This window comes from Acipenser ruthenus, chromosome 2, assembly GCF_902713425.1.
Source record: "Acipenser ruthenus chromosome 2, fAciRut3.2 maternal haplotype, whole genome shotgun sequence".
Classification (NCBI taxonomy): domain Eukaryota; kingdom Metazoa; phylum Chordata; class Actinopteri; order Acipenseriformes; family Acipenseridae; genus Acipenser; species Acipenser ruthenus.
Window position 1 is genome coordinate 20,726,165 of NC_081190.1, and position 23,559 is coordinate 20,749,723.

General features: G+C 36.9%; 1 protein-coding gene across 3 annotated transcripts; it reads right to left on the reverse strand.

Moving 5' to 3' along the window:
* Nucleotides 1-1,853: 1,853 nt before the first annotated feature.
* On the reverse strand, nt 1,854-22,099 carry LOC117963551 (E3 ubiquitin-protein ligase Praja-2-like). 3 transcript variants are annotated; one of them, XM_058991654.1, is made up of 11 exons: nt 22,003-22,099; nt 21,146-21,297; nt 17,324-17,524; nt 15,764-16,829; nt 14,570-14,752; nt 14,375-14,455; nt 13,575-13,760; nt 9,357-9,468; nt 8,778-8,892; nt 4,111-4,226; nt 1,854-2,657 (listed from the first exon to the last, which is right to left on the reverse strand). In XM_058991654.1, exons 2-11 carry the CDS (start codon nt 21,240-21,242, stop codon nt 2,532-2,534), a joined length of 2,283 nt encoding a protein of 760 aa, XP_058847637.1. In that variant the 5' UTR covers nt 21,243-21,297; nt 22,003-22,099; the 3' UTR covers nt 1,854-2,531. The 3 variants fall into 3 exon arrangements, with proteins under 3 accessions (XP_058847637.1, XP_058847646.1, XP_058847642.1); XM_058991663.1 differs by lacking the exon at nt 21,146-21,297 and having other exon boundaries at nt 22,003-22,097; XM_058991659.1 differs by lacking the exon at nt 14,375-14,455 and having other exon boundaries at nt 22,003-22,096.
* Nucleotides 22,100-23,559: the final 1,460 nt, after the last annotated feature.

The following is a 23,559-nucleotide window of genomic DNA, read 5'->3' on the forward strand; positions in this document are numbered from 1 at the left end:
CAGCAGCTTTACTGATTCTGTAGTAATTGCATGTCAGTTATAAACTGGCAAAAATAAGTGAAAAAATAAGCCTTTATAATTAATGTCAACAGTGCAGAACATTTTTATTCATGGCTATACACTACTCTTCAAAAAGTATTAGGTCTGAAGAATAAATCTATGAAATATCTGTACGACAGACCTATTGGACCTCTCCTTTTGCTGTTGAAAGTGATTTGCATAAGGGCATCATTGTAACATCATTTAAGTACAGAAAGTGAACTCCTGACTTGTCCTTCTCTGCTGCAGGTCAAGGTTTTAGATGCAGGTCAAGGTTTTTAGTGAACTTGATGCAATAAATTGAAAATATAGCATATTCCTTTCTATATGGGATAGTTGTGTCATTGGTAGTGTATGGAAATGATCAACATATTTATTTAGGCTGCACACAAATCATCCAGAGAGCACTATGCAGTTTAACGATTTATCCAATATGTTAAAAGTATAGTTTTTAAATAGTCACAGACAAAAGTATTGGCACTCTGCACTTATACCATAATTCAAGGCAACAGATTCGTATATACACATACTTACAGTATTTAGTAAACTTTAACCATTTTTTATTAAAACAAAGAAAAACATACAATTTCTAGTAATTTCACAAATAACTTTATGAAAAAAGTATTCATTTGTGACACAAGTATTAACACCCCTGCTTTAGTATCCCATGTGTCCTCCTGCTTTTATTACGACTTTCAAACATTTATGGTAATTCTTAACCAATATGTTATATCTTGTTCTGTCTTGCATATTACCTTCAACTCAGACAGACTGGATACACAAAAGCTACAGCTTTTTTCAGATCAGTCCAAAGCATTTCTATTGGATTGAGATCTGGTGATTGCGACGGTCATTCCAGAACTACAAAAGGCTCTCCTCTCAGCAACCAAGTCTTCAATCCTACATTGGATCAAACTCAGCAACAAAGCTTTCAATTCTTGATAGAATCAACAAACAGCTGCAACAAAGTCTTCAGTCCTCAGTATAGGATCCACAACAGCGTCCGTCCGCTCTGTCCTCTTCGCTGAATCTTTTAGCTATGCAGGTAGAAGGGCACAGTTTCTTTTGGATACTGTAGTTTTAGGTGTACAGCAGACCCAGACTTGTTATCTGAAAACCTTCCTTCAGCCGGGCCTGACTCGTTGCTTGAGGTCGTTGACTCGCTTGCAGCATGCTTTCTCTTTTTGGGTCAGTTTTTAGGCAGATTCATGGAGTTGCAGCACTTTGTTTAGCATTCGATGTGGAATCAAATATATTTAATGAGCTCTATTACATTTTTACAGACTTAAATGTAAAGGTGCCAATACATTTGTCATAAACAAATACTTGAAATTGTTGTGCTTTTTTTTTTTTTTTTATAGATTTGTTAAATTACCAGAAATTGTATTTTGCTTTGTCATACTAACTAGTGGTTAATGTTCACTAAATGCTTCTATTTAACATGTTTTCTTGAAATATATTAAGGGTAGCGTGCCAATATTTTTGTCTGATACTATATATCTATATTCTACTTTTTAATTTAGCTTTAAGGTCTGTTGATGAAGACTTTCACCCTTAACCCAGCTGTCCAAGTGCAGGGAGTGGAGAAAAGCCATATACCGTTTAAATATATACAAAAACGTGACCTTGTAGGTAGCCCTCTGTAACATAATTCCCAATGATACTATTATCTCTACTACATATGGCACCCATATTGTTCATTGCTATTTCTCAATCAGATCTCAGGTCTCCTTACATTATCATTTTCATATCCTTAAAAAAACAAAACAATGTCACTACATATGTCAACATCCACAACAACATACTTGCAGAAACAAAGTTACAGCCTTTATTGAACATTGGGACCGTAATAGCCAGCATTTAGCAATCCAGTATACTGGTAAGGTACATAATAAGCAATGCACTTATTTATATAGAACAGTTCAGCTGCTGAAAAGCAGAAAGCAATGGTGAATTGTCCAGTTAGAGGACAAACATCATGAAAATGAAGGATCTCTACTGGGTTTGAGTCAGCCTCTTTTCCAAATGACTAAGTTCACTGGTTCGTATGTGAATAACTTAAAACCATACTCTGTGAATTTATTTATTAGTAAAAGCAAATGTAATACTATCTTTATTGCACTAAACTTATTTTGACATTTCAATGCAAGATTGCTTCAAAAAAGCCCCATTCATCTAACCATTTACAAGTTTTTTTTGTATTTTTTCTTTTAAAACAAAAACAGAAATAACAAATGCTTGTTAAGACAGCATGACAATATTTTCTCAGAAAATAGGTGCAGCCTGTCACTGAGACTTCACCATTTTAAATATTTCACACTTGTTAAACTAAAATCAGTGATTAAACATGTCACATATTAGAGGTTTTAGTCTGTAGTATATTTCTATAAGGTTTTCGGTATCTTATAGCATTGAAATAATAATAACTAAAAAAAATGTTTCCTTTTCTTTTTTCTTTTTTTTGTTTTAATCTAACAAATGTTTTTTGTTCTTCACCGTGTTCCTGCCGCGCTGTGGGTGGATGGAGGAGTGTCGTGATCCAACACAAAGGTTGTAGCCACAGTGGAGTCAGGGAGCGCAGGGGAGAGGACATGGCGGCACACCGGACATGTTGCCGACTGAAGAAATAGAAAACATGTGATTTAAGTTATTACATTACATACTGGTTCACATCTTCTGAAGTCAGAATTATGGGTCCATCGTTGGCCAAGATCTACTAACTATCTTATTCAAAGCCATTCTTAAAAGCTTAATATATGGAAGATACCAAACACTTATTTATCTGTTGTTAAAAGTAGTTTCCATAAAAGGAGGCAGACCATTTATTTGTATTGTGTATGAACACTGTATGCACGCTTCTTTGTTTAATTCTGCACCAGCAGTGGTCAGCATTTTAAAAATATTAGGTTGTGTTATAAAAAGCTTCGCCGAGGACGCAGTGGATTATTGTTCAAGGCAACCACCAGATGCAGACGGAAAAAGACATCTGCATCTGTTAAATAAATATGTTCTTTATTGCTTCAACACAGATGAGAAAAATCATAAATCAAAAGCTGACATATCATTTTTTCACATTAACATTAATTTGGTTTCTGCAGAATGACCACATTTTCTGACTGTAGGAGGTTACAAATAAAACAAAATCAGCAAAACCAGTCCACCATGCAGCAAGGAAAGCTATATTTAGATAGATGTTTGGCATTGGACAAAAATAATTATAAAAAAAAAAAAAAAAAAAAACACAAAACACAATGCACCTGATTATGATCGATTGTAAACTCTGCAAGTATTTTATAATGACAAACCAGCTACTTCCCTTGGAGCGAAGATTAGCAGCTAAATCAAGAATAACCCATCTAGATGGCACTCAGAAGAATCCCTTGTTGACAGATGTTATAATGTCCTTTGATTGGACATTCTACATAGAGTAGACGTAATTTTGACATTTCAATCAAATAAATGTTGTTTTTATTACCTATTCTTCTTCTGTTCTTTGCAACTAAAATATGTTCATTCAACAACCACAAACTAGTTTCTACTCAAATAACATCATGACTTTTTTTTTTTTTTTTTACAAATTTACTATATATATACACCCGTTATAACACGCCTCGTTATAGTGCGGAATCGGTTATAACACGGTAGGGTCGTGGCTCCCATTTGCTCCATAATTCCATTACAGTAGATCTTTTATACTTGTTATAAGGCGGAACACAAATACCACGGTCTTGTAACTATGGCTCCCCACTACAGCGTTAATGGGTAAGCACTGTACTAGTTATCATATAAATAGTCTTGTCATGTTAATTGCGAAGAGTGGGACCACCTATAGATTTTAAAATACTCATTTGAAAGCTTCCTTTGAACTACACTGTACTTCAAAAATAATTCAGTCTTTAAAAGGTGTGTTGTGGGGGTATTATAATTAACATAAAGACATTCTACCAGAAGTGTTTTGCCTTTACACGTATAACTTGGTGAAATACTGATTGTCTTAAGATGTTTATAGTTAATAATCCAAATCCAATTTTTGGGCAGCTAGCAAAAGAATTATTTTTCAAAATACTGTACCTTTTGTAACCATCGGGTCACACAGGATTTATGAAATACATGACGACAGGGAAGTTCTGTTGCTATTTCATCTTTCATATATTCACAGCAGCAGATGGCACAACACTGTTCCTGGCCTGAAAAATGCAAACATACGGACAGTAAAATCAAATATAACATGCTGATAATAGCCATTTTAAATGATCTCATTTATATTTACAACACATTCTGCATGAATCTCCCACGGCTATATATTTATCACAGTTTGAGAAACAGTTTTTTGTCCAAAACTTTAAAAAAAGAAAAAACTCAGAGACACTCAACTGCAGTGGGAAATTTCACAATTTTATACAATATGAAGCCAATGATAATATTTACCTGTTCCATCTTTCAGGTTTTACAATTACAGTAAATGCCAGAAGTCTCTGGCCAGTTTACAATAATTAATTTGACTGGATTCTTAAAAACAAATCAATTCAATTTTCAAACAGTGGTTATAACTAATATAAATTATAATAAGCATCTTTGTATTATAACACTTTAACAGCAGGATTTGATGCTATTGTCTTAAGGACTGTAAGATAAGGCTTTATTGACAAGAGCTACATGGAGTGTTCAGCTTGCTGCTGAGACTTCAGTTGTTCATCAGCAACAGTTTGGAGGTGTGTATATCAACTAAGGCTGTCAAGCGATTAATCTCGCGATTCCATTTTTTAATCTTGTTTTTAATCGCATATTTAATTGATACAATTACTGCACCCATCTCAAGCAGTTGTTTTATTACTGATGCTGCTATTATTACGATTACTATTATTATTAGTTTTATTTTAAAGTTTGTCTTATTACCTATACGGCCTTACATGGTCTGGACCTTCTTATCTTCAAGATCTGCTGACCCCATATGCCCCTGGTTGTTCCCCGAGATCGGAAAATGCTAAATCTTCTGCCAGTCCCTAAAATTATTTTGAACTCTGTCAGAGCCAGGGCATTTAGTTATAACTAAATGCCCCTTGTCTTTGACACTTGCTCCCGATTCATATCAGGAATGTTAGCACAATTGAATCTTTTAAATCCTGTTTGAAAACATATTTGTTTGGGTCTGTTTATTTGTAGCTGGATTATATATTAGACACAGGATTTTTTATATTTCTTTTGTGCATTGCCCTTGCATGAAGAGTGCTGTACAAGTGAAATTTGTACTGTATTGTCATTGTATTAGTATTATTATTATTCAAAAAACAACCCAGCATAAAAAAAAAACCTGTTGTCCTATTTCTGGATTAATATTGTTGCCCTGTCTTTATAGTTTTAAATTTATTTACAGAGTTACAGAAAAAGTCCAGCATTTGCTGTTAAATTATTTGAACCAACTAAATCACAATGAAGTCAGTTTATTACTCACCTTAATGCATTTCAAATTTTACTGCATATTTTCTTATCAGTTTCCTTTTACATAATAATTATTATTATAATAATCATTGTTTATAATAATAATAATAATAATAATAATTAAAAAAAATATAGTAGTCAGACAGATCATAGGCATTGCTCTCTGTTTCATTTTGTTGTGCTGGCTTGCTGGCATATTATAGAACGCTTTCTTTGACAAATCCATAAATGTTTTATATCAATCTGTAAGTATGAGCATTCAGTGTTTAATGCAATTTAAACCGCTTTAAAAACTGTATACAGTACTGTGCAAAAGTTTTAGGCAGGTGTGAAAAAATGCTGTAAAGTAAGAATGCTTTCAAAAGTAGACAATAGTTAATAGTTTATAGTTTATATTTATCAATTAACAAAATGCAAAGTGAGTGAACAGAAGAAAAATCTACATCAAATCAATATTTGGTGTGACCACCCTTTGCCTTCAAAACAGCATCAATTCTTCTAGGTACACTTGCACACAGTTTTTGAAGGAACTCGGCAGGTAGGTTGGCCCAAACATCTTGTAGAACTAACCACAGTTCTTCTGTGGATTTAGGCAGCCTCAGTTGCTTCTCTCTCTTCATGTAATCCCAGACAGACTCGATGATGTTGAGATCAGGGCTCTGTGGGGGCCATACCATCACTTCCAGGACTCCTTGTTCTGCTTTACGCTGAAGATAGTTCTTAATGACTTTCGCTGTATGTTTGGGGTCGTTGTCATGCTGCAGAATAAATTTGGGGCCAATCAGATGCCTCCCTGATGGTATTGCATGATGGATAAGTATCTGCCTGTACTTCTCAGCATTGAGGAGACCATTAATTCTGACCAAATCCCCAACTCCATTTGCAGAAATGCAGCCCCAAACTTGCAAGGAACCTCCACCATGCTTCACTGTTGCCTGCAGACACTCATTCGTGTACCGCTCTCCAGCCCTTCGGCAAACAAACTGCCTTCTGCTACAGCCAAATATGAGTCAAAATTTGAAATCAGTCCAGAGCACCTGCTGCCATTTTTCTGCACCCCAGTTCCTGTGTTTTCGTGCACAGTAGAGTCGCTTGGCCTTGTTTCCACGTCGGAGGTATGGCTTTTTGGCCGCAAGTCTTCCATGAAGGCCACTTCTGACCAGACTTCTCCGGACAGTAGATGGGTGTACCAGGGTCCCACTGTTTTCTGCCAATTCTGAGCTGATGGCACTGCTGGACATCTTCCGATTGCGAAGGGAACTAAGCATGATGTGTCTTTCATCTGCTGCAGTAAGTTTCCTTGGCCAACCACTGCGTCTACGGTCCTCAACGTTGCCCGTTTCTTTGTGCTTCTTCAAAAGAGCTTGGACAGCACATCTGGAAACCCCTGTCTGCCTTGAAATTTCTGCCTGGGAGAGACCTTGCTGATGCAGTATAACTACCTTGTGTCTTGTTGCTGTGCTCAGTCTTGCCATGGTGTATGACTTTTGACAGTAAACTGTCTTCAGCAACCTCGCCTTGTTAGCTGAGTTTGGCTGTTCCTCACCCAGTTTTATTCCTCCTACACAGCTGTTTCTGTTTCAGTTAATGATTGTGTTTCAACCTACATATTGAATTGATGATCATTAGCACCTGTTTGGTATAATTGTTTAATCATACACCTGACTATATGCCTACAAAATCCCTGACTTTGTGCAAGTGTACCTAGAAGAATTGATGCTGTTTTGAAGGCAAAGGGTGGTCACACCAAATATGGATTTGATTTAGATTTTTCTTCTGTTCACTCACTTTGCATTTAGTTAATTGATAAATATAATCTATTAACATGTCTATTTTTGAAAGCATTTACAGCATTTTTTCACACCTGCCTAAAACTTTTGCACAGTACTGTATATAAAACACACACACACGTACATTATTAAACATGACTATATTATTTCAGGTTGAGATGAATGGATATGTTTTCAGGTCTTGGTAATGTATTGACTGTCAGCATTAACTTACCAAAAATGTTTTTATTCACTGATATGTAAATATATAGGTATGCATTTTTTTTTTTTAAAGTACCTGCAATAGGAGTAGAATAAATTTAACTAAAGAGAAGAATATTGTGTATAGAACAGGCGGTGCTACGTGCGGTATGATTCTTTTGTTACATCGCATATCAGCTGTGACAAAAAGAGATACTTATTCCAAACCAGGATTTTTTTTTTTTTTTTCTGCATGCCCCTCTGTTACCAGGGGAAGTCAGGAAGCAATCGGCACACTGCATATACAAAATAGATGCTGATAAAAGCCTGGTGTATTAATACAAAAATAAGTTTAAAAAAAGTAAAAAATCAAGAAATAAGGACAGCATTCTACTGTCTGAAGCGTAGTAAGGGTAGGTCCAAAATAGGTTGTTTTGCATCTAAAAAGACAATTATTCAGCTTGGCAACAGGCATAAATGGAATCTAGATATATTAAGGAACAAAATGATCACAAAAAACCTGTCCGACGGGAGGTGCAGCCAATTAAAAAACAAAGGGCTTTCTGAGTTTTGGCTCATGGACTATAACTTTCTAAGCAAACGCAGACTGCAGTCATTGTGTTGCATGTGCTTGGGTACTGTATATTAAAATGGTGCCGCAGGAAATGAAGTACGGAACGTGAAGAGGGTCAAGACAGAGGAGTGAGATTAACACGCATAAATTAATCTCCAAAGAAATAACGCGTTCATTGCAGAAGTTAACTGTGATTGACAGCCCTAACATCAACTATATACTGAATTTGCAATCTATATTTATAATAATAATAAACATATTACCCTGTTCCAAGATTATGCGGAGTGAAATTCCTGAGAATGTATGTTTGTCAACCGCAGGGAATTATAGATGGCCCTGGCGTACCCTGTCCAAATGTTTGAAGCTTAGAACGGACATTTAAAAAAATCTAGAAAGGTACAGTACGATGATGGTACGATGACATCATAAATCTAGAAAAAGAATGCTCCACTGGTTACCGACAGTTGTTGTAAACATAGCCAGTGTTGTGTGACTTTTGACCCAGCCTGTACCACAAACACCCACAGTGGATTAAAACGGAATTGTCGGACATTTTTTTTTTTTTTTTAACCTAAAAACTTAAAAAAAACCTAAAAAACGTTTTGTTTAGCACATCTTTATATAAATATCTCCACATCTCTGGTAAAACTATAAAGAAACTAGCCAATATGGTTGTCTACTTGACGTAGTTTCTTTAAAAGTTGAATTTATTATTGAATGTTTTTTCATGTTTACAGTGTGTTTTCCCATCTCACCGTGGTGATCTTCCAGCACTGTAATCTGTGGCAGACAATCAATGATTTCTTCAGTGGCTGGGGGGTGAGCTTGTTCAACATCAATAGCCAAAGACTCAAGATGAGCCAGGGCAGCCTTTTGATGGAAAAAGAGAAAATCATTTTGTTTTTTAGTCCATTAAACACTGCCACATGTTTGTAGTTAATATGCACAGTACAGAAGTATAGATTCTTACAACGTCAAACCCACCAGTGTGCAAAAAACTATTTGCAATATTGAAAAACAGATGTAGTTTTGCATTGTACTGTTTTGTTAGTGAAATCCTTTGTACATTTTTATTGGCATTCAATGTTGATTAAGGAGAGCATCTTGCATTGTTTTGGAACACATTTATCATCATGCCTTCTGGAGAAAAAAAACCTATACCCAACCAGAATAAGCCATAGCCACAGACACATTTATTTATTTTGAAATAGTTTAGTTTTGCAACGAGAGTAGGCCAATATAAACGTGGGATTCTTTCAAACAGTGGATAAAAATGAAAGATTATGCTTGCGTACGATAATAGTAATACCAGTTGTAAAAATGACATTGCCTACCTCCATAGCCTGAGCTAACCGCTCTTCAAGAGCCATGTAAGTAAGCATCTGTGGGTCCACATAGGAAAAAGCTTGAGCCACTCCAAAACCTTCACCAAATTCATCTAGTAATCTGTAATCAAGACATTCAATATATTTAATCGTGTGCTACATATTCATTTTTCTCTGTTCAACAAACAGTCGAACAAGCCAAAGATGAAACCATAATACATATCTTCAATTCCTATGGCCAGTCAAGAAGGAAGCTGGTGAGCTGTACATTACTGGAGATTCATTTTCATAATACTTACTACTCACTCAACACACTCAGACACACTCATTATCATTTTCTCCAATCATGGAATGTAAAAACACAACAAAGGTTGTTGTACTCTATGCTAGTGGTTTCCCCATTCATAAGTATAAGATTAATTTTGTGACAGTGTAATGTTAATGTATGCAGAGACCTGTTTAGTACAGAAAACATACAGCAGATGCAGCAAAATGGAGTCCATATTTTCACTGTTTTTAAAATTAAGCAATGGAAACTCTCCAAGAAAGACAGACCGAAGGTTTGATAGGACTGCTTTTTAATTGTTCCACTTTGAAAAATTAGACAAAATAGGACAAATTAATGTGTGTTACTTTCAGCAAAAATGCTTTTCTCTGCAATAAGGGTGGGAGCTTAGCTTACTATTCCAATTCATATCCCTGGTCATCTAAAATGTAATTTAAAAAAAACCCTTAAAGCCTAACAAGTCAGCACTTTCAAATATTCATAATGATAACTTCTGATTCTTCATTTAAACTAAAAGGGCTGGCTTGTACTATAGCACTGGATTTAATATTTCTGGACAGCATGGGATTCATTCTGTAATTACAGAACATTAATGACATATTGATTTATATGTCATGGCAGAAATTAAAATTACAGTGCAGCTTGGCAAACATCCTGCTGATATCTGTAGATTTCACAATATGCTGCATTTTATGCCCAATTGTAACTCATCAGCAGGTTTTCTAACAAAATACCAGATATTAGTATGGTTTTGCTATAGAAATTTCACCATGCCATTTATATTTTAAAAAATAAATAAATAAAATAATAAAAAATATATATTTATATATCAGTAAAAACTACAGAATGTTAACTATTTAAAACAGCACAGAAAATGTGCTATTCATGTCCCAAGTAGGGGTCATTATCCCACAGGTAGGCCAAAATGCCCTCTGAAGCTAACAGGACTTTAGAATCTTGACTCCCTTTAAAACAGCAACCTTATCTGAACCTGTCTAAAGCAGTAAGTTATGAACTGATACAGTTTCAAGTAGCCAATTGATCCCAGAACTTTGATCCCAATGACACAACAGCAGAAAAGTGGCTTGGTAAACCATTCCATACAGTCACCACTTTGTGTAAAAACATGCCTCCTACCCTCAGCTCTAAATCTGTCTCTACCCAATAGCCTGTGTTGCACTTGAAATAAAGGATTTTTAAAACTTCTATCAAGTCTCCCCTAACCATTCTTTGTTCTAGGCTACATATATTCAGTCCACAACCAACCTTCACAATGAATACCTTTAAGCCCTGGGATTAGTGTAGCAGCTCTTCGCTGTACTCTCTCCAAAGCTGCAGTGTCTGTTTTGGAATGTAGGGTCCAAAACTGAACGCAGTATTCCAATTGAGGTTTCACCAGTGCATTATACAACCTCATCATAACCTCCCTAGATTTATATTCCTGACAAAAGCCAAACATTCTGTGATCCTTTTTACCCCACACCTCCTGGCTTCTGTCAGCAATGAGTCTACAACACAGCCAAGGTCTTTCTTGTATATTCCATTCTGGTAACCCCCCATTTGGTATTTGTCACATTTCTAATAAATTCTGAATGCAGACTACCGTGCTCCTTCGAATTTAAGATGCAGTTTTTGTGGGCTCCCGAGTGGCACATCCAGTAAAAGCACTCGCATATAGTGCAGGATGCGCCCTATAGTCTGGACGTCGCGAGTTCAAGTCCAGGCTATTCCTTTGCCGACCGAGGACAGGAGCTCCCAGGGGGCGGCGCTCAATTGGCCGAGCGTCGCCCGGGGGGAGGGAGGGTTAGGTCGGCCAGGGTGTTCTCGGCTCACCACGCACCAGTGACTCCTGTAGTCTGGCCGGGCGCCAGCGGGCTTGCCTGTAAGCTGCCCGAGAGCTGCGTTGTCCTCCGACGCTGTAGCTCTTGGGTGGCTGCATGGTGAGTCTGCAGTGTGAAAAAAAGCGGTCGGCTGACGGCACACGCTTCGGAGGACAGCGTGTGTTCGTCTTCGCCCTCCCGAGTCAGCGCAGGGGTGGTAGCGGTGAGCTGAGCTTCAAATAATTGGCCATTCCAAATTGGGAGAAAAATAATAAAACTAACTGGCAACGACTAAATTTATAAAAAAAAAAAAAAAAGATGCACTTTTTGAACCATTTTTTGCTTCTCAAAAATAGTCTGCATCTTAAATTTGAGTACAGTATATTGATGTGTATATTAAAATCAGCAACAAGACGCGACTACCCAAGTACACAAACAGCAATGTGACTGACTGCCGAGAAAAGACGAATAAAGATGTCTGCCCGAATACACAAGCAGCAACGCGACTTACTGCTGAGAAAAGACGAAGCAAAATGTTACTGCCCGATTTCGAATCGTCCATGACATACAGGCAGCCATTTTCAAAGAAGCGTCATTAGCTTCCTGAGGAATTCAAAAGATAAGCTTTTACAATTTCAGCATTTCTAAAACAGTACTAACTTCGACAGATCAGAAATGCTGATCAGACCCTTGTATTTTTTGACTTGCCAAGTAATATCAGAGTTCACAAATTGGGAGAACAGGTATGAGTAATATCCATGTGCGTATGTTATGTTATGTCGTATATGCTTTCTGACTTGTTTGCAATGTGATCAATGCTGTTGTGGTTGCTGGGTTACATGTTGCCTGATGTTGTGTCGTGCTTGCTGTTGCCGGGACGCGTGATGCTGTAAGTAAGTGAGCGGTGTGTGTACAACAGAGATACCATCTTAAAGTACTTCAGTACGTAGCACAATAAACAAACTCCATGGTTAATCTACAACACTTTTGTGTCAGTTTTGTACAATAGAACAGCGTAATTGAGGTTGTATCTTCGTAAATGCATATTTATTTGATGTTTTACTTTTTCCTCAAATTGAGGATGGTAAATTTGGGCTGTGTCTTAAATTTGAAGGAATACGGTAAATCCCCTTTGGTTTTCATGAACTGCTGCAACATGGTGGCCACTCCCTCCAGCTCTGGTGTCTGGCTGGCTGCTGTCTGGTAGCTGCCTAATTATCCCCATGCAGGTCATTTATGTAGGCAATAAACTGCAAGGGTCCCTACCCAATCCCTTACATGTTCTCTTATCAATCTATGTACTGTATATGCGGCATCTTATATTAAGGGATGTTGTAATTTCATCGAATGTCTAAGAGGTTAGTCAGACAGGATCTAGAACTTACTCCTTCAAAGCATTTATTTTTAAATGTGTAAACCAGTATTACATCATACTGTAGAAATGAGAACAGTTTTTCTATTTTTATTACAGAGTCATCAGGGTTATGAACAATACATTTTAGTTCATATTTTATTTAAACCACACACTCCCCAAGATCAAGATCAAATATTAGGAAAAAAAACTAATTTAAAATATGGTAGGTAAATAACCTACTTGTTTGGTAAACATATCCATATATCTGATATATACCAGGACTATATTTATGTTCAAACCATGTGCTTCCCAACATGCATTACTTTAGGGGAAAATAACTATTCAAATCAAACAGTAAAGATTTCAAGTCATGATATAAATGCTTTCACTGGCGCACACTTTGTCATAAAGCCCATCTGGTTAATAGTTGTAAACAAATTGCACTAGGTATATCAACACCTTGTAGTCATATTAAAAACAGCTAAATAGCCAGATTTCAGATTTTATAAATATTTCAGCTTTCACAACAATAATAAAGCAATTTGACGCACATTTCAAAAGAATACGGTTTTGTATCCTTCTATATTTGCATTTGCCTGACCACTATTACCTTTCATTGTGAAAACAGGATTGAATATACACAAATCTGCTGAACTATTTCTGCAAAAAGAGTATGCAACAATAGATTTGAATAGATCACTATTACAATTCTCCCCAGAGCTTCAGGGAAAGCCCCAGGAATTATGAACCTTTTAATGTGAACATACCTCCACTCAGCATCAAAATCTTCACTCACACTGGAATCGTCTTCAAAGTTGTTGTTCCCATCTAACATAAAAAGACCTGGGTGAACAAACTGGCTCATTCCGTCTGTATCGTCATCACTGCTGCTATCCGTTTCCTCTTGGTAGGGAAGCCAAGGGATTTCTCCATCTTCTAAGGATGCTTGCTCTCTAAAAATATCACAGCAGAAATAGCAACATGTTAAAAATGTGCATTAAAACACATACATGGAACAATAGCACGTCTCAATTAGGATTACAGCACGACAGTGACGTTTAAAAATACCCAGAGGTGTCATTAATCAAAGATGGTTTAAACTAGTTATTTTCTGTTCATTCCTGGTACTATAGTTTATTTATTTATTTATTTAAGAATGCTAACTTGACAAAGACATTTACTGTATGCTTGACCACTTTAAATATATTGAAATCAATATATGTATTTAGGTTCAGAAAAATTCAACTTGTGGGGCTCATCTGATAAAAGCAATGCCATGTGGTGTGCCAGGTGAGTCATTCAGTTAGGGGAGCACAGGTTCGCGTCCTGGCTGTGTGAAGTTGCTGGTCTTCGATGGGGATTCCACCAGGTATGTCTCGTATGCTCCAGCGCTCCCGCAGGTTAGGGAGGCAAAACTGTCAGGGCCGTAAAAGTGGAAATTGGCTTGGTCGTGAGATCAGAGGATGCCCACTGAACCTTCAGTTCTCCACACCTGTATGGGGAATTGCAGCGGTGAGGGAGCATAATTGGGCACTCTATTAAAAAACAAAAAAAAGAAAACACATACATGCACCTTGTGTAAATGCAGTCTCTTCTTGTTGATGACATTACAAGGAAACTTGTGTTGTGCCGCCCACAAGGCTTGCTTCTGCCACATAGTGAAATTGAAGGGAAGTACACATTACTCTGGGTATCTATTCTGTTTGCATAGACGGAAAGCATAATTATTACGGTCAGACGCTTAAAGGTCAGGCATACTTACTCAGAATGAAAGTTGAGCTCTGGAACATCATCCAAGCTGCTACTGCTGCTGCTCTGAATCTCATGTTCTGGTTCATCCAATCCAGGGAGTGTCTCCCAGCTTTCATCACTGGAGGACTGCTCCTTGTCCACAGCAGAATCAGAGGTCCAGGTAGGAGACCATTCTCCTTCACTGCATTCAGAACTTTAAAAACAACAGAATCTTAAGAGGTGTTATAGTACCGCATGATGACCTGCATTAACTGCAGGTGTTTATTAACTTGCTTTTGCTCTTTAATTTAAATCATTTCTACACTGACCAACAAAAAGACAATTTTACGATTTCTTAATTACACAAAATAAATGTCATTGTAAATTCAATATAAACTCTTCCTAACAGAATTAAAAATATAACAGTATATATTTCAGGTCTCCCGTGTCCAATAATACCATGCATGGGAAGCCAGTGTTCAGCAAATCAGATAAATACAGTTTCAATGATCTACATACAGTCAAGCAATTGGCTCACACAAAGCATTTCTATTTGCTAGCCAGGTAATGTCAAAATTAGTTTTCACATTACAAAATGGTTAAAATAGGAACACCAAAAAATTGAAACACCAAAATTGTTACGGTTTGGTTGAGTAATTCGGAAGACAACATGTAGATCATCTGTCTTGAATCTGTCAGAATATATCTATCCACATTTGTACAGTATTTATGAATGAACGACCCCAAACATACAGCGAAAGTCATTAAGAACTATCTTCAGCGTAAAGTAGAACAAGGAGTCCTGGAAGTGATGGTATGGCCCCCACAGAGCCCTGATCTCAACATCATCGAGTCTGTCTGGGATTACATGAAGAGAGAGAAGCAACTGAGGCTGCCTAAATTCACAGAAGAACTGTGGTTAGTTCTCCAAGATGTTTGGGCCAACCTACCTGCTGAGTTCCTTCAAAAACTGTGTGCAAGTGTACCTAGAAGAATTGATGCTGTTTTGAAGGCAAAGGGTGGTCACACCAAATATTGATTTGATGTAGATTTTTCTTCTGTTCACTCACTTTGCATTTTGTTAATTGATAAATATAAACTATTAACATGTCTATTTTTGAAAGCATTCTTACTTTACAGCATTTTTTCACACCTGCCTAAAACTTTTGCACATTACTGTGTGTGTATATATATATATATTTTTTTTTTATTTGCATCAACATACCTATCATCATCTTTGCCAAAGGATGCACAACTTTTTTGGAGTTCTTCAAAATCTTCCCAGAGGTCATCCTCTTCGTCATGCTTACAACTTTGCAACTCTATTGCTTTCTTTTTTCCTTCAGCTTGCTTTGCTCCTTTACTGGCAGATTCAGTACGTGCAGACTCACATCGGGATTCCTTGCTCACTTTTTCTGTGTGAGTCATTAAGAAAGGGGTATTAGCACTCCATTGGCCATCCAAAGGTTTCTTTGGTCTGCTGGTCCCATGTTTTGAGTCATCTGACTGGGAGCGTTTCCTTCGCTCTAGGTTGCCTTCACCATGTTGCTTCCTTACTTTTGGTCTCACCACCATCTCTGAAGACGATGACCCCTGGTCATTGTTACCATCAGAGATTTGAATGCTGCGATCACTCACTGGGGTGCTGGCTGCCTCAGCAATATCTAACTCGTTTAGCTTCTCATCACATTTAGATTTATCTAAACTTTCCTCAGTTAGCCTAGACAATCTCCTCTGAAACATTCTATTGTTTTCACTGGATTCTTCAAGGTCTGTACCACAGCACCCATTTCTGGGCACAGGTTCAACTTCCTCACATGACTTTGTGTACAAGTAGGAGTGTAGACCACTGAGATAGTCAAATTCCTTCTCCAACTCACAAATCATATTATCTAATCGCTTCTGAAGTCCAGGACGCGTTCCTATTGATGAGTCCACAGATAGGTCATCTTCCTCCCCACCATTGCTCTCAGGCTCATAAGAGTCAATATTTACAAAACCCGGTCCAGCTGGGCTTCTAGGACATGTTTCATTATCTTCCAGGGTTGGCCAAGCACAGGCCTCTGAACTTTTCTTTGGTCCGGAACCGTTCTCAGAATTATTGGACGAAATTTGCTCATCCTCCAACATTTTAAATGAGCAACCAGCAGTGTCAATACCTTTCTTTGACGCTGCATTTTTCCTGCCAGAACCTTCCTTGAATATTGTTGCTCCGTTAATTTCTGGCAGAACTGAATTATTTGCTGCAGGGAATATAGTGTGTAATGTTGAGCTGATGGCCCCAGTTGATGCTAAAACAACAAATATATATATTAAAACTACATATTATAAAGACAGATCTGTTTTCTCACTTATACTGAGAAATATTTAGAGCGAGATTTCAGTAGCTTGGCACTATTACTGTAGGTATCCTATTTCAAATTGGAAGTGGTACATAACCTCAGACACCCTTTTCTACTGAGAAATGTTTCCAATTAAATTGTTATATCGGTAAGAGTTTGAAGCAAGCAGAGTCTGCAGTGAAAAGAGACTGAACACGCCATTTCGTTTTACCAACAATACAACTTGATTAAACTGTTAAAAACACAAGCTGCTGCCGGGTAGATCGATTTCTTTACTTGTAAGCAAATATTTCTAAATGTTTTCAGATCTAAACAATTCCTACAGTTTATACCAAGCATTTGTTAAAGAACGCAGAATGTTGGTCTGAATAACATGTCAGCAGTATATGATCATAAAACTGACCATATACATGATATATACATTACAGGTATATGGGACACACATAAAGCATTCTCCTTGTGCACACTGTTCATCTCCATTCCTCCACACTCCCCGCTGTTCTCTTTGGATGAATTTTCTTGTTTGGCCAAGGTTGGACGAAAACTGATGTAAGCATGTCTTCTTCCATATCTCCTTCCTGTGATTGTCTGATAGCCTCCTGCTGGTTTGGGCCAGGCTGGCTTGCCTGCTTCCTGACCCATTTCTATAAGACAAATTTCAGAAAAAATTAATGAAAAACAGTACCAACAGATACAGATCCTATCATTTTAAAACCCATTATATTTGTTTGTGTATGTGGTTTGTTTGTTTACTTATTATATTATGTATGTGATATTGTTCTCTTCTATTTTTACAGCCCAACATGCGCTTTTATTTATTTTTTATTGATTACAATATTTTACCAGGGAAACCCAGTGAAAAACATCGCAGTTCCAACAGCGTTTTCAGATTTTAAGAAAGAAGTCAATTAAAAGTACAGTGGTGTACAATTTGAACTAGGAATGGGCATTCCATATATTTTAATAATCAAATACATGTAATTTTCAAAACGATTACGCCATTACATTTTACAGCAATGTGCAACTGGCTATTGAAGTAATACGCAAGAAAACAACAATTGAGGTACTCTTGGACAATACTTCAATAAGTAGCTCTTTTTATTAACAGGATGTGTAATACAAGTACAGTATGCATGAATACCAACTTAAGCATCATTTCCAAACAGCAAGTAAAGATAACATAACGTACAAATTATAATGAATCAATAAAGGTAAGTGGTTTCATACACGGGATTGTGACATGGGTAGTCAGAACCCAGGTAGGAGCACCACTGTGAAAAGGGCGTATGTCTTCAAAATATAAATAAATGTTTACATTAAGTAACATACAGTATCATATTAAATACGATACATTCCTCAGTCCTGGTATCCGCTCGGCTACATGAAGCCTTATAAATAATGCACTTCAGTAGACGTTAAATCACTGAGGGGTCTATTCATAAATGGTTAACGCCTGTCGAAATGAGAAAAAAGGCGTACATGATCAGATTTCATCCATAGCCGCCTATTTTAATGGCAGTTGCTATTCATAAGAGAGAATTCAGATGCGTCATTAAGCCCCAACAAAGGCATGTTTTTAATGAATTAAAAGGTTAACGATTACCTCATTAGCATAAAGTTTATCGGTCCTGAGCGTCACCCTGCTATTCATAAGAGTGAATGACAGCAAAATGCTGTTGATAACTAGGAGTTATTGAACGCTTTCTACAGTCAAGTCTAAACTAACGACAGCCTCAGCAAACCTTTTTTTTTTTTTTAAAAGACATATTTTATTACTACACAGGGCTATGCTGCAGCCAATGGGTGGGAGGGTTTCCAAAATTTTAGGGGGGAACGGCAAAAGAAAAGGCACTTTTGCATATAAAAAACTATAGATATTTTACTGCATCATCATTCACACTGGTGTTACTTTAAAATAAGCTGCTTTCAGGAGACCTAACAGCTGTTCATCACAGTGAGACAGAGCACTTTCCATTGCTTCTGCTGTGACATGAAGTTTTTGCATGCAGCAGAAGAAAAAGTTGCTTTTCTTTTTCATCCGCAAAAAGTCAACTGTTTTGTACACTGTCGAAGGGTGCAGTGAAGGGCACATAAAACACCCTTCACTCGTTCCCTAAGGAATTGGGACAACCCTTAAGATGGCAAACATAGTACTTCTGCCCCTCAAGGGACAGTAACGAGTGAACAAGGGTGTGGTTTGGGACACAGTCTTTGGAAAGCCCCAAGTCTGTACTTTTAAACAAGCCAGGTAGGTGGCTTTTACGGTGCCTGAGTAATATGTGTGTAACCTTGGGTGCGATGGCGCCCCAAAATGAATGGGGCTGAGTTTTAAGAGTTACCTAGATAGACTTAATATCATCCTTTTTTTTCAAAACGGTTTACTTACTGCAGTGTACCGAGTTTCTATAATCCTTAAAGATAGCGGCCGAGAATCACGTACGAGAGAATAAAGTCTTGCGGCACTTAAAATATCCAGCACTACTTTTATTTATTTATTTATTTATTTTAACCAGAACTACTCAGAATGTGGCTCATAGTGCTTTATTCACCGCCACCCACTTCCTTAGAGATTGTTGTAGCTTTTCAGGCATTCTAAATTGGGTGAAAATTACAGTAGCTTGGTGTCTTCAAATATCTCTGCTGGATTTTCCCCCACTGAAAGTTGAAGATGTGCGGGAGCAACTTGGAAAGGGCATACTCTCAGTCTCGCAGTCAACAGAGCCCGAGGCTTGCGGCTGGGCCTCTCTGTGCAGGCAAGTGGATACATGCTTGTATGATATTGTAGGTGGCGATTATTATCCTTACACTGTTCATATAGTTCAATGTTTTATTGCAAAGTGTGATTTTTTTGTTTTAGTGTCCACTTCAGTAAAATGTCCCCAAACAAAATGTATTTTTTCAAATCAAACTGGAATTATTGAAACGTTTGTTGGCTGCAACCCTGTTCACGTTTGTTATGGGCTTGCTTAATAATATTAATCATATTAAAGCCGACAACACCAGCAGTGTGGAGTAGTGGTTAGGGCTCTGGACCGGAGGGTGATGGGTTCAATCCCCGGTGGGGACACTGCTGTTGTACCCTTGAGCAAGGTACTTTACCTAGATTGCTCCAATAAAAACCCAACTATATAAATGGGTAATTGTATGTAAAAATAAGGTGATATCTTGTAACAATTGTAAGTCGCCCTGGATAAGGGCGTCAGCTAAGAAATAAATAATAATAATAATAACACCGTATTGTATGATCTCTTTTTTTGTAAAATACCTCCATTTTGAAGTCACTTGTATTAATTAAACTGAATAATTAAACATAGTATTAATTCATGCAATGGTGCACTTTTAAAATACCTGTTTTTTTGTTTTTTTTTTATCCGTCAGGGACTTGAGTAATTTAGAGCTCAAGTAATAGACAGGGCTGCAGTGGCAGGCTTAGCGTCGTTAATGGATCTGTTCAGACCATTTATATTTTTTGCAATACAAGATGATGTGATTTGTAATTTTCTAAACATGCAACAAATTTATAATCTGTTATTTGAATGCATGATTACGTGCCCATCCCTACTTTGAACATAAAATATAAAATGAGGGTGCAATGATACATAGAACTCGTAATACCATGTATATCACAATACATTTTAGGCTACAACCAATGGGATACATGAGCCATGGCAACAGTTTTTCTGTTTGCATGACCATTGATTAAAAAATATCTTGCTGTGTAAAAATCTATATTCACTACCACTAACACCTAGGCTACACCACTGTGAAATGTATTTGCACATTATATATAGACTTCATGCTTGTTGTCCATCCATGTGATATGAGAATACTTTTTTCTGAAAAGTTTGTTTTATAACTCCAATAGTTTTCATTACACAAATGTGCATACTCGATGTGACATTTTCACAAAACTCCCTACTGAAATACTTAAATATTATTTTCCATTCGCTTGCATTCACAAGCGTTTAATACCTGGATACTTATGATGTGAGAAAGCTACCAGTTTGATACACAACTAATTGCTACACCTCTTACAATGCAAGTAATAAAGCAAAGCTTACTATCAATGCAAGAATCGTTTTCGGCAAGAACTGGAACGCTTGGGAGGATTTTTTGTTTAATGTCACGCTTGAAAAATCAATAGTTACAAGGCCATCTTATGACAGGTGATGTGATGTCTTTAAGTGATCACGATTAGATTTTTTTTTCTTTTTAATATAAAACTTTAGGAACTAAATCAAGTAGACACATGTTTTGGCAAGTACCTTCATCAAGATATTTCCTTTGACTATTTGTCTCCAGATTTAATAAATGGTTGATTTTCATCCAATGGTCCTTGATTTCCTCATTCCAGAAAGTCATATTACTCTATGGAGCAGGTGGAGTCAATTCTTAATCAGGAGACTAAGATAAATGACTAAGGAAAGAGTAATTCAGACAATGGAAAGTTAGCATTCCAAAGAACCACTGAATGTCAATGATAGCTAGTTAAAGGAAAGTGTGCAGCGATAGAACAATACAAAATTCGGTTGGATACTTGTGAGATTTATTATATATATATATGTGTATGTGTGTGTATATATATATATACACACACACATATATATATACACATATATTACTGTTGTCCGCCTGCTCATCTCGTCACACATATCTTATTATTTATTGACGATATCCACCATTAAGTTTTAGGATCTGCAAACACATGTAATTAATGCCTACACTTTACTGTTCTTTTTTAATATTCATATCACGAAGATCTATTAATTATGCATTAACAGTACTCAGCTGGGCAAGTGTGAAATTTTAAACTAAATATTTTAAAAACAAAAATAATTAGGGAGATGCTATAAAAATGACGATCGCGGGACCCAATGCAGAAAATTACTGTTGTTCAGGAATACATTACTATCCTACATTTTGACATAAAAAATCTAGACTAAACATTAGGCCTGATTACCGTAATTCCTCAAGCATTAACACAGAATTCCCGGTACCTTTGTTTACTGCAAATACAAAACGCATTTAGACTCACAGTCCTAACTTACTGATTTATCATAAGTCGCTTGAAGTGTACATGTATACGTTATTTACCTATTAAACTGTGTAAAATAAATCTTACCTGCTTTCCAGCTCAGTATCAAACACAAACCCCAAGCAGGAGATGAAACGTCATCGACATCTTGGAGTCACCTGGCATCCATTGTCCAATCAGCGCCAGCTGGAAGGAGGAGCGTATACAGGTTTAACCAATCACGCCAAGATCGTGTCTGTCATCGGGATGAAAAGGGGTTGGTCTTGGGGTGTTTGTTTCATTTGATGTTGTTGTGATGCAGAATATCTGCGTAAAACGAACTGGCCATTCAATGAAACTGAAAAGGTGTTTTTTTTTTTTTTTTTTTCTGCATCTGTTTTATTTGTTTCCATCCATAGTTAACGAAATAGCATTTCTATCCAATATAATGCGTCGTTTTTGTGTAGCTCATCTTTCTCATATTATACCACATATTGAACTATTTTATTACCCATAGGTAACAGTTGTTTTTTTCTTCCATTTAATATATTACTAGTAGGAAAATTGTAAGAAAAATAACACACACACACACACAAGACATCGATTTATAATTGGAACAAAACATTAGTGCCAAGAAATACAACACATTAAAAACTGTTGGACAAACACCTTTTGAATTGAATCTTGTCAGTAAAAATGAAATATGGGGAAGACTTCGAACAATGTCGTGGTTGAAGTGTCAGGCACCTAATCCACAGGCGCGGGACTCTGGTATTTGAAAAATGAGTTTATCCTGCAGACTGCCTCTGAGTCTGACGCAGGACTACTGGCGGTTCTCTCCCAGGTGGACCATTTGTTTATGTATAGCTGGCTGCTTGCGCGAGAGACCAAACAGGTTAGCTGTAAATCGAAAAGAAATGTCTAACTGTCATAAAAGAAAAACATGACCCGAAAATAGGCTTCTGTGCGTCTTTTCCAGTATAGGTTAACACGGCCCTGTATGTAGGTCACCATAATTAAGGAATTGATTACTTTTAAACCATAGATGTAGGGTAATATCGTAGTAATTGGCCAATGTATTCAGCTTGTCGAACACGGACTTGTGTTTGAATAACATATTTCATAAGTGGTTTTCATTTCATGAGTATCGTGGTTGGTATCCAATAATACACTAGGATAATATGATGGATAATGGTGGTATGAGAGTATTTTTTTTTTCCGGTTGTGTGTCACGTGACCATTGTAAGCTACATCAGTACTGTTCAGGAGGTTTCGGTGACTACCACATTGTCAGATTACTGGTAAGATTTTTTACAAAGTTGTGTCACTAAGGATCTGCATTTAACAACTGATATTGAACACAGACTCAGAAAAATTATAGTTCTATAATGAACAAATGTATTAATATATTTAGAGTATTTTACCACAATAAACAAAATAACACCCTGCATATAAATAAAGCATTTCCTTACCGTTTGACGGTTGAGGTCTGCTGATGAGGGTTAAGACTGGCTTGCCAATTCTCTGAACTCATTCTTTGCTATAAACATGTCCATCATTTTTCTAGCATTCACAGTGTCAGTTTTGTCAGTATATGATTATCAAAGCCACTGCGTTTAGAGTTGTCAGTGTTTTTGTTTTGCTGTGGAGAGTGGCACCCGGAGA

What these genes read in the sequence shown, in the direction of transcription:
- LOC117963551 (XM_058991654.1), bottom strand. Translation starts at nt 21,242, where the DNA reads ATGACTTTCTGGAATGAGGAAATCAAGGACCATTGGATGAAAATCAAC. An exon ending in TGCATTTACACAAGGTGCAT is followed by an intron (nt 13,761 to 14,374) that starts GTATGTGTTTTC and finishes TGATATTTTTAG; the next exon opens with AGAGCAAGCATCCTTAGAAG. An exon ending in GATTTTGATGCTGAGTGGAG is followed by an intron (nt 9,469 to 13,574) that starts GTATGTTCACAT and finishes TCTTGATTACAG; the next exon opens with ATTACTAGATGAATTTGGTG.